Consider the following 14,490-nt stretch of genomic DNA (forward strand, 5'->3'; position numbering starts at 1 on the left):
GCGTTTTTCCAGATGAAGAGAACAAGTATCACGGAAATGATCTTTGGCCCCACAATAGAGGCATAGGCCCAGAGTTCTGCGCCTAGCACGTTCTTCGGGAGATAACTTTGTCCGGCCCAACTGCATAGGTTCCTCAGCAGGCAGGGGGTGCTCCTCGGATCAAAGAGAAGGGACTGGGGGCTCAGGCTGCCTAAAGAACGGGGAGTGCTGGCGTCTTTTTTTCAGGGCCCTCTCCTGAAAGCGAATATCGATCTGGTTACACAAGGTGATGACACTGTCAAGATCAGCAGGAAGGGATCTTCCGGCTAATTCATCCTTCACTCTATCAGAGAGGCCATGTAAAAAGGTTGCAACTAGGGCCTCATTATTCCAGCTCAATTCAGCTGTGAGGATACGGAACTGAAGAGCATACTGTCCCACAGACGCACACTCTTGACGGAGACGTAAAAGAAATCAGACAGGCTAGAAACCACTGGATCATTCAGTTCCCACAGAGGAGCAGCCCAGGCTAACGCCTCGCCGGACAGGAGGGATATGATATATGCGACTTTTGCCCGATTGGACAGGAAGTTTTGTGGCAGAAGTTCAAAATGAATTGTGCACTGGCTAAGGAACCCCCTGCAAGCCTTGGAGTCCCCAGAGAAACGGACCAGAGCTGGTAGTTGTAATGAATGTGTGGCTGCGACTGATGCGATAGGTGCAGCGGCAGATAGCGGTTGAGGTTGTTGAACCGGGGGTCCTAATGAGGCCTGAACCTATTCAACACGGGATGCCAAATCCTGAAGGAATCGCATCACCTGGGTCTGATGCGATTCTTGGGTCTCAAGTCGCCGAACTAAGCTCTGCAATGGATCATCTGCAGGAAGCGGCACGTCAGCCGGGTCCATGGCTGATCAAACTGTCAGGTCACCTTGAGGCGAGGTGAAAGGTGCACACCGTAGGATCAGGAGTGCACCGCAAGGTTGTGGACTCTACGGCTGACTGCTGCAGACGGGGGACAGATCCCACTGGGGTTAGAGCGCAAGATTCCCTGGGGCGCGGAGTCTAAGCCCCTGTACACATGGTCGGAGATTTCGACAACCAAATCCGTCGGATTTTGTCCATCGGATTTTGTCCGTTGGATCTTGTCCGAAACTATTGCATACACACGGTCGGACTAAGTTGTCGAAAAATCCGATCATTCAGAACGTGATGACGTAATTTTGTTACGATGGGACTATGTTCAGGCTAGTAGCCAATAGCTTTGATGTAGGAATTTGATCTGAGCATGCGTGGCACTTGGTCCGATCAAAATTCTCTACACATGATCGGAGTATGTCCGATCGAACCAGTTGGTCGGGAAACATTTCCAACATGTTGGAAAATTGGATCCGACTGATATTCCAACGGAATCAGTCCGATGCATACCACACACAGTCGGATTATCCGACAACACGGTCCGATAGGACACATTCCGACGGATTCTCCAACCGTGTGTACAAGGGCTAAGAGCCAGCAGGTGTTCACCAGCGCCTCTGGTGGTGAGGATGGACTTGGCTGCAACTGGCTCCAGGTCGTGACCCCCAGGGTCCCCCAGCTTACACCCACAGTAGGCAACAGGAGAATAGGGATGGTGAGGGACAAAGCCAAGGTCGGGGCCACAAGCAGACAAGAATAGTCGGGACACGCCAAAAGGTCAGGATCACAGGCAAACAGGAATAGTCAAAACACGTCAAAGTCGGTAACGGAAAACAGTAGCAGAGCACACGGCAGGAAACAGGAAGCTAACACACAAAGGAATACACAATGGTTGATGAGCACTGATGGCCTGCAGTGCACAGGTTAATATAGGGCTCCCTGATAGCGCCTGGGGTGGAGCCGTGCTTAGAGGAGAGGTTATAAAAACCACCAGGTGGAAGTGGCTGGCCTCTTAGGCTGGAGACATGAGGGGAGGTAAGCAAACACAGGAAGATCACTGCATAACCATGACACTGTGATGGGACCTGTATTGTATGTAGATAGAGATTTGAAAGCCAGCAAATGTGTAAGTCTTATTTATGTAAATAGTTCACATCTAGGAAATGTGTATTGTGGAACCAGCGTTTCAAAAGATTTAATCTCTCCCCCTTCATTATATCCAAAATGTTAATAAGGCCTTTCTCTTTCCATTTTGTGAGCGAGGGGTCTGGAGATATAAGTTTCAAAGATTCGAGAGGTATGTGTATCTGTTCACTTGGGGTAGAGGTGTCAAAGTGAGACAGTAGTTCACTCCAAGCTGCTAGTGTTGCAGATATTGTTGGATGGCCCTTGAGATATTTTCCCTCTAAACTTGGTCTAAATGAGTAAAAGGTAGCAGAGGTTATTTGATAGATTTGCCTCTCCCTCTCGATTAGCCAAAGGAGGGAGAAATTAGTATCTAAACTGATCTAGCATCGGTGCTATATAGTAATCCTTCAGAATGGGTAAGCCCACCCCCCCCCCCCCCAACTTCTCTTTTTTCAAAGCTGTATGAGAGCATCTGAGTTTGCAACCCACCCATATAATGTCAAATAAGAGGGATTGCATTTTGCAGAAAAAATTATTTGCAATGGGAATGGGCAAAATTCTAAAGCAATATAGAATCGTGGGTAACAATAAAATTGTATATGCAGCTAGAAAGACCAAGAAAGATAGATTTTTTTAAAAAGGGATAGTTAATTTTGTACATTAGTGATAAGAGGTAGGGCATTTTAATTGTATAGTTCATCTTAATGCCCAAGGGCATTAAACTGAAGGGTGTTGCAGGACCATTGTAATAGAAAATTAGACTTCAAAGTGGATTTTGTTACCTCATCAATGCCCAACCCATTTGGATGCGTTCATTTTGTAATAAGAAACCTTGTTAAATTGCTCTTGTACATTATAAGCTGGAGTGGAGTGGGTCTGTGAGGGACAGTATCACATCATCTGCAAATAATGGGATTTTATGCTGCTCCCCTTGGGATGAAATCCCTTTAATTGCTGAATGTGACCTTATTTTTTTCTGCAAATGGCTCCATAAGGAGATCAAATACCAATGAAGACAAGGGGCACCCCATCCTAGTCCCATTGGTGATTTCAAATGATGATGGATATAAACCATCAGAAAGTACATGGGCCGAGGGCTTAGAATAAAGTGAAGAAATGGCTGAGTGTAAAAGACTATTAATGCAAAATGTATCTAACACCTTAGATAAGTATCTCCAATGTATCCTATCAAAAGCCTTCTCTGTATCCAAGATGTATGTCTTTTCTGACATGTGGATGAGATTTATCATTCTTCTAGTTGCATCAGGGGCCTGACGCCCCACCACAAATCCCTCCTGGTACTGTTTCACCAAAAGGGGTAGAAAGTTGGACAGTCTATTGGCTATTAATTTAGCATATAGTTTGACATAGTGATACGGGCCTAAAATTCCATGGTGCATTGGGTGGTTTTCCAGATTTGGTTAATGTAATTTTGGTCGCTGACAACATTTCGGGGGGGGGGAGAGGCATTGGTGACAGCAACATTGAAGACTGGAATCAGATGTGGAACTAGAATCAAGTGAAACAGTTGGTAGTACTAAGATGAATATCTGTCTGATCCTGGTGCCTTATTATGAGGGAGTGTTTTAATAAGAGATTCCACTTCTGATATGTAAAAAGGAGAATTGAGAAAATCCAGATCTGTCTGAGACAGTGATGGCAATGAAATTGAGGCAAGAAAATCATGATCTCTGGAAACGGTTGGGCTGCGTTAGCATCTGATTTTAGCTTATACAGCGAACTAGAATATTTGCTGAATGCATCAGAAATTTCTTTAGGTTGGTATATATTTCCTTAGAATTGGGGTCTATTATGTATGCAATCTTCTGTTTAGCTATTTTTTTCCTTGCGGTGGTGGGCTAATAATTTTCCTGCTTTATTGCCATAGTTGTAGTTGTTAGCACGCAGTGATCTTACATGATGATCGTGCTGGTATACCAGTAATGATCTTAAGCCTTGTCTAGTGGAAAATAACTGCTCTCGAAGTTGTGGGGATGATGGCAGTTTGTTATCTGCCTCCAGGGTCTGGATTTCCTCAAACAAATCATTAAGTTGCTGATCACTTATTGCTTAGTCTGCTACATAATTGAATTAACTGTTTGCCCCTGTTTGCATTACTGTGGGAGATATCTGCACCGAGACAATGGCATTGTCAGACCATGTAATAGTGTGTAGTTCAGATTTACTGACACTTTGGAGTAAGAATTTATCTATCAGGAACATGTCTATTCTTGAATACATTTGGTGGACATGTGAGAAATTAGTAAAATATTTTGGACTTGGGTGATGTAGTACAGCCTAGCTCTTTGTTTGGGATGGTATTGAAATTGCCACATAGGATCACATGGATTTGACGCATGGAGATAACCTTCTTCCACAATTTGTTAAGAAATCTAATTTGCTGCACATTATGAAGATATTCATTGATGAAAGCATATAAGGTGTTATTGATCTCACATACTAGTACTATATATAAGCCTAATTCATCAGAGAACGCTGCATGTTGTTTAAAGGAGACAGAGTCCCTTACTGCTATAACCACTTCCATTTGTTTTTTGGGGGCATTAGAAAAACAACGTTAGGAAAATTACGTTGTGCAAAAGAAAGCGGTTTACGGGATGAAAAATGTGTCTTCTGTAAAAAGAGAATATCACATTTCAAGTGTTTAGCTTCAAACCATGTCATACTATGCTTCACTTCGCAGAACAATATCTTCCTTTCACAATCTGGAATAATTGTCTCAAAGTATGTAGATTATAGAAGGCAAAGTTTCTAATTGTTAGACACTTACAGGTAGTTCAAAGTACACTGAACAGTCAAAAAATAAATTAACTGAAAAATAAAGTAGAGAATGGTGCTAGCCTGAACCAGCCACAGGTTTTGTGCAGGACTAGCAAGTGTAAAAATTGATGATCCACAATGGAAACTGAGCAGAGTATTAACCACTATAGAAACTGGGGTCAACAATCAGTAAGCATGAGCAAATATTTTTTCAGAGGCTCATCAGAACTGAAGGAAACGTATAGGTAATTATATGCAGAGGGTCAGCCTGCATCCACATCTGATCCTGCATAAGAAGCCCTGGAGGAGATTGTTGAAGTAGTGGGTCTTGGATATTGAGGATCCAGAAGTTTCCATTTCCTCAAGAGATGCAGGCCTTCCTTCACCGATGTGACAGTGCAATTTTGCAGGGTAGATCCAGTGAAACTATATGCAGTGATTGTAAAGAGGCTTGGTAATGGAGGCTACTTGCTTTCTTTGTTGCAAGGTGTATGCTGATAAATCTGCAAAAAAAGGAGAGATCTTCCGTACTCAGTGTTAGCCTTTCCATGTTTATGGCCACTGCCAGCAGCTTCTCCTTTGTATGAAAGAAATTAATTCTAGCTATTGTATCATGGGGTACGGTGTCTGAAATATGCTTGGGTTGTGGCAATCTTCCAAAGTTGCATTAGGGAGAGCCTCTTTTAGTAAGTGAAGTAAGATTTTTGATCTGGCCGTTTCACTGATTTGGTGATATCCTGGATTTTAACCTTGTTGCACCTGGATCTATCCTCCAGGTCTGCAAGTTTTGACTTGATCCAGTGCATTTCCTCATCCCATTCATTGTGGGAAACAACCATCATGTTAAAAGTGGTGGTGAATTCACCCATCTTGTTTTCAATGTGCGATACTTTCTGGGACACTTCAGCAACCTCTGATTTGAATTTCTGTGCTAGTGTCATGATGTTAGTGTGAATAATAGTGCACAGAGACACTAACATAGCTTTTAGGGTTGTGTCCATGACTAGCTGGTTTAGTGTGGGAAACTACAAAATGGAGTTCTGCCACTCCCTTGTATCTTCCAAGGAGGAGGGTTTTTTACTGTGTATTTTGTTGAGTTTGTCCCCCGTTTTTTCACGCGTCAACTTTGCCATTAACAATTATTGGCACTGAAAGAGCAACTAGTTAATTTTAGGTGTGTACCGGTGGTCATACACTAAACAATCTGATTGTACAATCTCTGTTCATTCTTCTTTAGAGAATAGGAGGACCCACCTATCTATCCATTCCCTCTGTATCCAATCAGGCAGGCCATTGCACTACATCAGGAGTGTTCAACCCGTGGGCTGCATGAGACCCCAGAGAGTTTAGCATGTGGACATAGCCGCTGTGGCAGCCTACATTGACAAACCAGGCAAATGCACGCCTGAAGGGATGCCGGGATGCTGTGCAAACATAGTTGATGGGTGTTTGCTAATGAGGCCAGCTGGTAAACTCCTTCCTGTGTCTTACTGGTTTCTCAGTTTCAAATCTACATAACAGGAAGTTATGAAGCCTTCTTAAGAAATTCAGCAGGGGCTAAGATAAGGTCTTGTTCTAAAAATCAAAGAAAGCTTTTATTTTTCTGAAACAGAGGTACATAGGGGAGCTGGAATTTAGTGATTTATTAATAAATACAGAGCTGCATTAGTTTGTACATTTAGTATCTGGATGGATTTCAAGTTTAAAGGTTAAAACCAATCAGGTTTTTGAGGTTTGCAGTGTCTGAACATTTTGTATTTTCTGTGCTTTTTAGTTTGTGCAGTATAAATGATGTATGTTAATATTGACTATTATAGCTACTAGCTACAGTATATATATATATATATATATATATATATATATATATAGAGAGAGAGAGAGAGAGAGAGAGAGAGAGAGAGAGAGAGAGAGAGAGAGAGAGAGAGAGAGAGAGAGAGAGAGATAGAGATAGCATTTATTACCTGCTTTGCTACTGCTCTTGCCAAATCTTTGCAGGTCTCTGTTTTTCCTGTTCCCGCTGGCCCCTCCGGAGCCCCTCCTAGGTTTAGCTGCAGAGCTCCCATTAGAGTTCTGGAAGAAAAAAAAATGCACAGCTTGTTTCTTTAATAAAGCTGATCAAAATCTTGTTTACCAGAAACTGCAGTGTCAGCGAAGTTTTAAGTACACATAGAAAATGAAAATAATTATTAAAACATTATATTTTAATATGTTTCAGAGGAAAGTGTTCATATGTTATAATCCCTAATGAGCTTTTTAAACTACATTAAGGCTAGAAACTCCATAGTTAAGTAAACAGCAAAGGCTGTAATATAGAGGTCATTACTAAAACACAACAATACATAGTGAATATTACTAAGAATAAACAAAAGGCTATTTACAGAATACTTTTGTCCTTTTATTTTAGTTAAAGCATTTGCAAGAAGTAAACGCAAACATTTTAAACCTTTATTAAACTGTTTTATTTTATTGTTCCACTGTTCTGAAAGCAGATGATATAGTAGAATTAGGAAATTGCTGCATGTTGGAGAATGAATGAAAAAGGCACCATATCCCTTAATTGAAGGTATTTTGTAAAGAAAGGATAGTGGGACTTTAAAAGTGCCAAGAACCAATCAAGAAACAATATATACATAAAAGATTTATTTACACAAGGTTGAATAAAATCATCATGATGTCATCATACAATAACCATATGCAAGCAAAAGACCGCAGTATTTTCTTGCTTTACATGTTTCGCCATACGATGGCTTTCTCAAGAGATGCGTACTGCATATATGGTCACTACAGATTAAAAACAGATCATTAGAATCATGAATAGGGATGAGCTTCGAGTTCAAGTCGAACTCATGTTCGACTCGAACATTGCCTGTTTGTCGAAAAGTGAATAATTTGGGGTGTTCGCGGCAAATTCGAAAAGCCGCAAACACTCTGTACAAGTATATGGGAGAAATCTAAAGTGCTAACTTTAAAGGCTAATATGCAAGTTACTGTCATAAAAAGTGTTTGGGGACCTGGGTCCTGCCCCAGGGGACATGTATCAATACAAAAAAAAGTTTTAAAAACTGACTTTTTTTTCGGGAGCAGTGATTTTAATAATGATTAAAGTGAAACAATAAAAGTGTAATATTCCTTTGAATTTCGTACCTGGCGGGTGTATATAGTATGTCTGTAAAGGGACGCATATTTCCCATGCTTAGAACTGTCCCCGCACAAAGTGTAATTTCTGCAGGAAAAAAAGTCATTTAAAATCACTTGTGGCTATAATGAATTGTCAGTTCCCGTAATACAGAGAACACTCATTGAAAGTCATTGATAAAAAAAAAAAGCGTGGGGTTGCCCCAAATTCAAATTACCAGGCCCTTCAGGTCTGGTATGGATATTAAGAGGAACCCTGCGTCAAATAAAAAAAAAATGACGGGGGTTCCCCTTAAAAATCCATACCAGACCCTTTATCCGAGCACGCAACCTGGCAGGCCGCAGGAAAAGAGGGGGGGCGAGAGAGCGCCCCCCCTCCTGAACCGTATCAGGCCACATGCCCTCAACATCGGGAGGATGCTTTGGGGTCACCCCCAAAGCACCATGTCCCCATGTTGCGGAGGACAAGGGCCTCATCCCCACAACCCTGGCCGGTGGATGTGGGAGTCTGTGGATGGGGGGCTTTATCAGAATCTGGAAGCCCTCTTTAACAAGGGGACCCCAAGATCCCATCCCCCCTGTTTGAAATGGTAGGGGGTACAAAAGTACCTCTACCATTTCACAAAGAATGTGTAAAATAATGTTAAAAAAGACAAACACTTTTGAAAAAGTCCTTTATTAAAAAAATAAAAAAAATAAAAGATTCCAGCGGTGGTAATCCACTCTTGCTATCAAGCGACGGATGATCATCTCTCTGGGGTCCAGCGATGGCTGATCTGATCCAGCGACGGGTGTCCAGCGCAGCACAGTCCATTCTTCCTATGTCTCCAGTGTCTCTGGTGGAGATACTGCGGGATCCCGGCAGCCTGACATTTCTTATATGAGGAGGGCGGGGCCACCCATCACCTGACCCTGCCCCCCTCTGACGCATTGGTGAAGCTTGGCTTCCTCAATGACATGTGGGTGACCCCGACCCCTCTGATTACCGGAAACCTGCGTTACATCAGAGGGGTCACCCATACGTCATTGGGGAAGCCAGGCATCCATCGCTGGATAGCAAGAGTGGATTACCACCGCTGGAATCTATTTTTTTTTTAATACCATTCTTTGTGAAATGGTAGGGGTACTTTTGTACCCCCTTACCATTTCAAACAGGCAGGGGCCAGGATCTGGGGGTCCCCTTGTTAAAGGGGCTTCCAGATTCTGATAAGCCCCCCGCCCACAGACCCCCACAACCAACGGCCAGGGTTGTGGGGATGAGGCCCTTGTCCTCATCAACATGGGGATATGGGGCTTTGGGGGGGACCCCAAAGCATCCTCCCAATGTTGCGGGCATGTGGCCTGGTATGGTTCAGGAGGGGGGCGCTCTCTCGTCCCCCCCTTTTCCTGCGGCCTGCCGGGTTGCGTGCTCGGATAAAGGGTCTGGTATGGATATTTAGAGGGAACCACACGTCTTTTTTTTTTAAATTTACGTGGGGTTCCCCTTGATATCCATACCAGACCTGAAGGGCCTGGTAATTGAATTTGGGAGAACCCCACGCTTTTTTTTTTTTATCAATGACTTTCAATGATTGTTCTCTGTATTACGGGGAGCCGACAATTCATTATAGCCACAAGTGATTTTAAATTACTTTTTTTCCTGCAGAAATTACAATTTGTGCAAGGACAGTTCTAAGCAAGGGAAATATGCGCCCCTTTACAGGCATACTATACACACCCCCCGGGTATGAAATTTAAAGGAATATTACACTTTTATTGTTTAACTTTAATCATTATTAACCACTTAAGCCAGAATGGCACCGACAGGCACAAGCACGTACATGTACGCGCTTGCCTTCCAGTGGATGGGGGGTCCGATCGGACCCCCTCCCGCTGGCTGCAGCAGTCCGTTTCGCTTCAGGATGAGGGGATGGCCATTGGTTTATGGCCATCTCCTCTCGATCGCTCCTGGCGAATGAGAAGCTTCCCCCGCCTGTGTAGTGTAAACACAGGCAGGGAGGAAGTGATGTCATTCTCCTCGGGGCGGTCTTTTTGACCGGACTGCGAGGAGAACACAATAGTAAGTGCACCAACACTACACTGACATGAAGGTACACATAGGCACACAAATCCCCCCCGAATAAAGATTTTAACCCCCTGATTGCCCCTAGTTAACCCTTTCACCAGTGATCACCGTATAAGTGTTACAGGTGACTCTGGCTAGTTAGTTTGCTTTTTATAGCATCAGGGCACCTACCATTTATTACCCAATAAAGGTTTAACCCCTGATCACCCGGCAGGGGATATCAATTAGGTTTTAGGGTCAGGGTCTGCGTCGCCCCAGGCAGTGCTAGGTTAGTGCCAGTACTGCTAACACCCACGCGCAAAGCATACACCTCCCGTAGTGGTATAGTATCTGATCTGACCAGATCTATACTAGCGTCCCCAGCAGTTTAGGGTTCCAAAAAACGCATTGTTAGCGGGATCAGCCCATATACCTGCTAGCACCTGCGTTTTGCCCCTCCGCCCAGCCCACCCAAGGGCAGTATCGATCGATCACTGTCACTTACAAAACACTAAACACATAAATGCAGCGTTCGCAGAGTCAGGCCTGTTCTCTGCGATTGCTAACAGTTTTTTTTGGTAGCGTTTTATATTTAAATCCTGAAGGCGGTGCTTGGTTTTCGGGGTCCCGTACGCGGCTAGACTCCCAAAAAGTCCCACATATGTGGTATCCCCGTACTCAGGAGAAGCAGCAGAATATATTTTGGGGTGCAATTCCACATATAACTATGGCATGTGTGAGCAATATATCATTTAGTGACAACTTTTTGTAAACTTTTTTTTTGTGTCATTATTCAATCACTTGGGACAAAAAAAAATATTCAATGGGCTCAACTTGCCCCTCAGCAATTTTCTAGGGGTGTCTACTTTCCAAAATGGGGTCATTTGGGGGGGGTTTGTACTGTCCTGCCATTTTAGCACCTCAAGAAATGAGATAGGCAGTCATAAATTAAAAGCTGTGTAAATTTCATAAAATGTACTCTAGTTTGTAGACGCTATAACTTTTGCGCAAACCAATAAATATACGCTTATTGACATTTTTTTTACTATAGACATGTGGCTGAATACATTTTGGCCTAAATGTATGACTAAAATTTAGTTCATTTGATTTTTCTTATAACAAAAAGTAGAAAATATTTTTTTTAAAATTTTCAGTCTTTTTCCTTTTATATCGTAAAAAATAAATATCGCAGAGGCAATCAAATACCATCAAAAGAAAGCTCTATTTGTGATAAGAAAAGGACGCAAATTTTGTTTGGGTACACCATTGCATGACCGCGCAATTACCAGTTAAAGCAGTGCAGTGCGAAATTGTAAAAAGACCTCTGGTCCTTAGGCTGACAATTGGTCCGGGGCTGAAGTGGGTGAAATCACTGCTCCCAAAAAAACGGCTGTTTTTTAAACTTTTTTTGCATTGATAGATGTCCCCTGGGGCAGGACCCAGGTCCCCAAACACTTTTTAGGACAGTAACTTGCATATTAGCCTTTAAAATTAGCACTTTAGATTTTGAATGTTCGAGTCCCATAGACTTTAATAGGGTTCTAAAGTTCACACGAAGTTTAGGTCTGTTAGCAGGTTCTTGTGCGAACCGAACCGGAGGGTGTTCGGCTCATCCTTAATCATGAAATAGTATTCACAATTGTATAGATAACATAAAAGAAACAAAGAAAAAAAAACAAATAGTAGAAATTCTCAAAAAGGCATAAATAAAGGAGCTCTGAGGATCCCCACCTGATAATACCATGCATCCAAAAAAGCATCAAATTATGGCTCAGATGTGAGGAGGAGATTCACATTGACATACCAAAGCTTACATTTACCTTCAACAGAACAATGTCTGACATCTCTCCTCACTCCAAGAATGACCACTGCAACAAAAGGACAGTTAAGGAGGTCTATTTATATCCCCTCCCCATCCACCAGCATCCAATGGCTCTGGTGGATGTGCGGACACTAAGAAAAGCCACTGTACATGCGAGAGCCGTGCCTGATGTGAGGTCAAGGCTGGGCACATTGAAGCCAACACCGCCATGTTGGAAAATCTACCTAGAACTAAGAGTAAATTCGCCAGTGGATGTGGAGGGGGTATAAATAGACCTCCTTAAAGAGGGGTTCCACCCCAAAGTGGAACTTCGGCTCATCGGAACCCTCCCCCCCTCCGCTGTCAGAGTTGGCACTTTTTGGGGGGGAGGGGGTGCAGATACCTGTCTAAGACAGGTATTTGACCCACTTCCAGGCATAGACTCCCACGGGAGTCTATGCCTCTTCCTGTCCCGGCGCGCTGTCTATGAGACACACACGGGTCCCAGAGACAGCGCGGACTATTCCTATTGCGCTGCGCAACTCGCGCATGCGCAGTAGGGAACCGGAAAGTGAAGCCGCAATGCTTCACTTCCTGATTCCCTCACCTAGAATGGCGGTGGCAGCAGGCGAGAGCTGAGCGATTGATCGGCCTCGCCTGCCGACATCGCTGGATCCTGGGACAGGTGAGTGTCCATTTATTAAAAGTCAGCAGTTGCAGTATTTGTAGCTGCTGGCTTTTAATTTTTTTTTTTTTTACAGTGAAATCCCTCTTTAACTGTCCTTTTGTTGCAGTGGCCATTCTTAGAGTGAGGAGAGATATCAGGCATTGTTTTGTTGAAGGCAAATGTAAACTTTGGTATGTATTCAATACATTCCTTTTCTGGCAGAAGATGATGTGGATTGCTTGATATTGAAATGTTCTCTTGTGTACTCTGTTATAATTTAGGATGAGTAATAGTTCCACTCATGGGAAGACTGATGTCCTGTAATTAGAAATTAGGAAAGTTTGCTTAATACGGGAATGAGTGTTTTTATTTCTTCATTCATTGGAAATCAACTCTCAAACCTTTGATTTACTGGTAGGTCAACCCCCTTCTTGGTTAATAACAATATTTGTCTTAGACGCATTTGTTAGTGGCCCTAAAATATCCTCCTCCTACTCCACAGGCCCATGTAGAGGGGTTCCTATATCCCCCTCTGTGGTGCACCAGATATCTCCCAAAATGTCAATGTCCTCCTGACATCTGGGTCGTAATTGTATGCCTTTTTTGGATGCATGGTATTATCAGGTGGGGTTCCTCTGAGCTCCTTCATTATATGCCTTTTTGAGAATTTTTTTTCTTTGTTTTTTTTTATGTTATCTATACAATTGTGTATACTATTTCATGATTCTAATGATCTGTTTTTAATCTGTAGTGACCATATACGCAGTACTTATATCCTGAGGAAGCCATCATTAGCAAAACATGTAGCAAGAAAATACTGCAGTCTTTCTCTTACATATGGTTATTGTATGAGGATATCATGATGATTTTACTCAACCTTGAATAAATAAATCTTTTATGTATATATTGTTTTTTGATTGGTTCTTGGCACCTTTAAAGTCCTCTCTTTACAAGATGATATAGTAGGTTGATTCCTATCTCATTGAAACTGTTGCTCAATGGTTAATGTGTGCTTTTTATTTGAAATATGAAAAGTGTAAGTATTCCACCTCGAGACTAAGCAAGCAAGGAGAAATCATCTGTCAGAAAAATTTGAAAACTTAATTCAGATTTGTGGCTTACATTTTAATACTGGATGCATTTCAATAACTGGTTAAGAGAATGTGTTAGAGAAAAGCTTTAGGTTCAGATTTAATTTAAATTTTACACAAATGTAGTCGTTTTTAGTTTGGAAAAACAGAAAATAAATGTGGTTGTTCATCACTATTGCAACAAATTACTTATATTGCACTTCCTGGCCTTTGCATTGTGGTCAGGTGCCTTAGAAGGGCCAATCATTGCTCTTTAATAAGCAGATGAAAATGTTATTTAACAGAAACTGCTGTGTCAGCAAAACCCTTAAGTACATAAAAGAAATTGAAATAAATATGAAAACATTATATTTTAGTGCCCATACGGTATATTCCCTAATGAGCTTTTTAACTACATTAATGGTAGAGACTTCAGAGTAATGAAAACTGCAGGGGCTGGAATACAGAGGTCATTACCAACCACAACAATACATAGAGAATATTAGTAAGAATACACAAAAGGTTGTTTATAGAATATTTATTTTCCTCTTTTCCTCTAGCAAAAAGGTTATTTTCTTTTAATTTAGTTAAGACAATAGCAACAAGACCAATTTTGGGGATTTATCAGTCCACTCCCTGTAAGTTAAGGTTCTTAGCAGCCTTTGTCAGTGTTTTGGAGATGTAGATAGGGAGAACTAACAAAACATTTGCAGGAAGAGCAAGTTGCTGCTATACTATATAGTGCTGAACAGTGCTTCACATGGTACATAAACAGTCAGTTGTGTTTGAGACTTGGAGTACACAGGGAGTGCTGACAAAGTTGTTTTTGCAAGCATGGTTAGTTGCTGCTATACTATAAACTGCCATACACAGTGCTGTATGGTGCTGCAGTAAATTACATTTGGGTGGTATGCATTTGGGTGTTCCCCTCTGTGTTCTGTGTTGTATTGTGCTACATTAATTTAAA

At 42.1% G+C, this 14,490-nt stretch overlaps 1 protein-coding gene across 1 annotated transcript in view; it reads right to left on the bottom strand.

Moving 5' to 3' along the window:
• LOC143962680 (dynein axonemal heavy chain 3-like) overlaps positions 1-14,490 on the bottom strand; it is a 2,426,925-nt gene that overhangs the window by 1,481,943 nt on the left and 930,492 nt on the right. Inside the window, exon 28 of the mRNA XM_077472045.1 lies at positions 6,768-6,876. Coding sequence (XP_077328171.1) covers positions 6,768-6,876 — 109 coding nt within the window. The remainder of the gene's footprint in view (positions 1-6,767; positions 6,877-14,490) is intronic.

Source organism: Lithobates pipiens, unplaced genomic scaffold (assembly GCF_037356315.1).
Source record: "Lithobates pipiens isolate NorthernLeopardFrog02 unplaced genomic scaffold, aLitPip1_a1.2 Scaffold_8, whole genome shotgun sequence".
Lineage (NCBI taxonomy): Eukaryota > Metazoa > Chordata > Amphibia > Anura > Ranidae > Lithobates > Lithobates pipiens.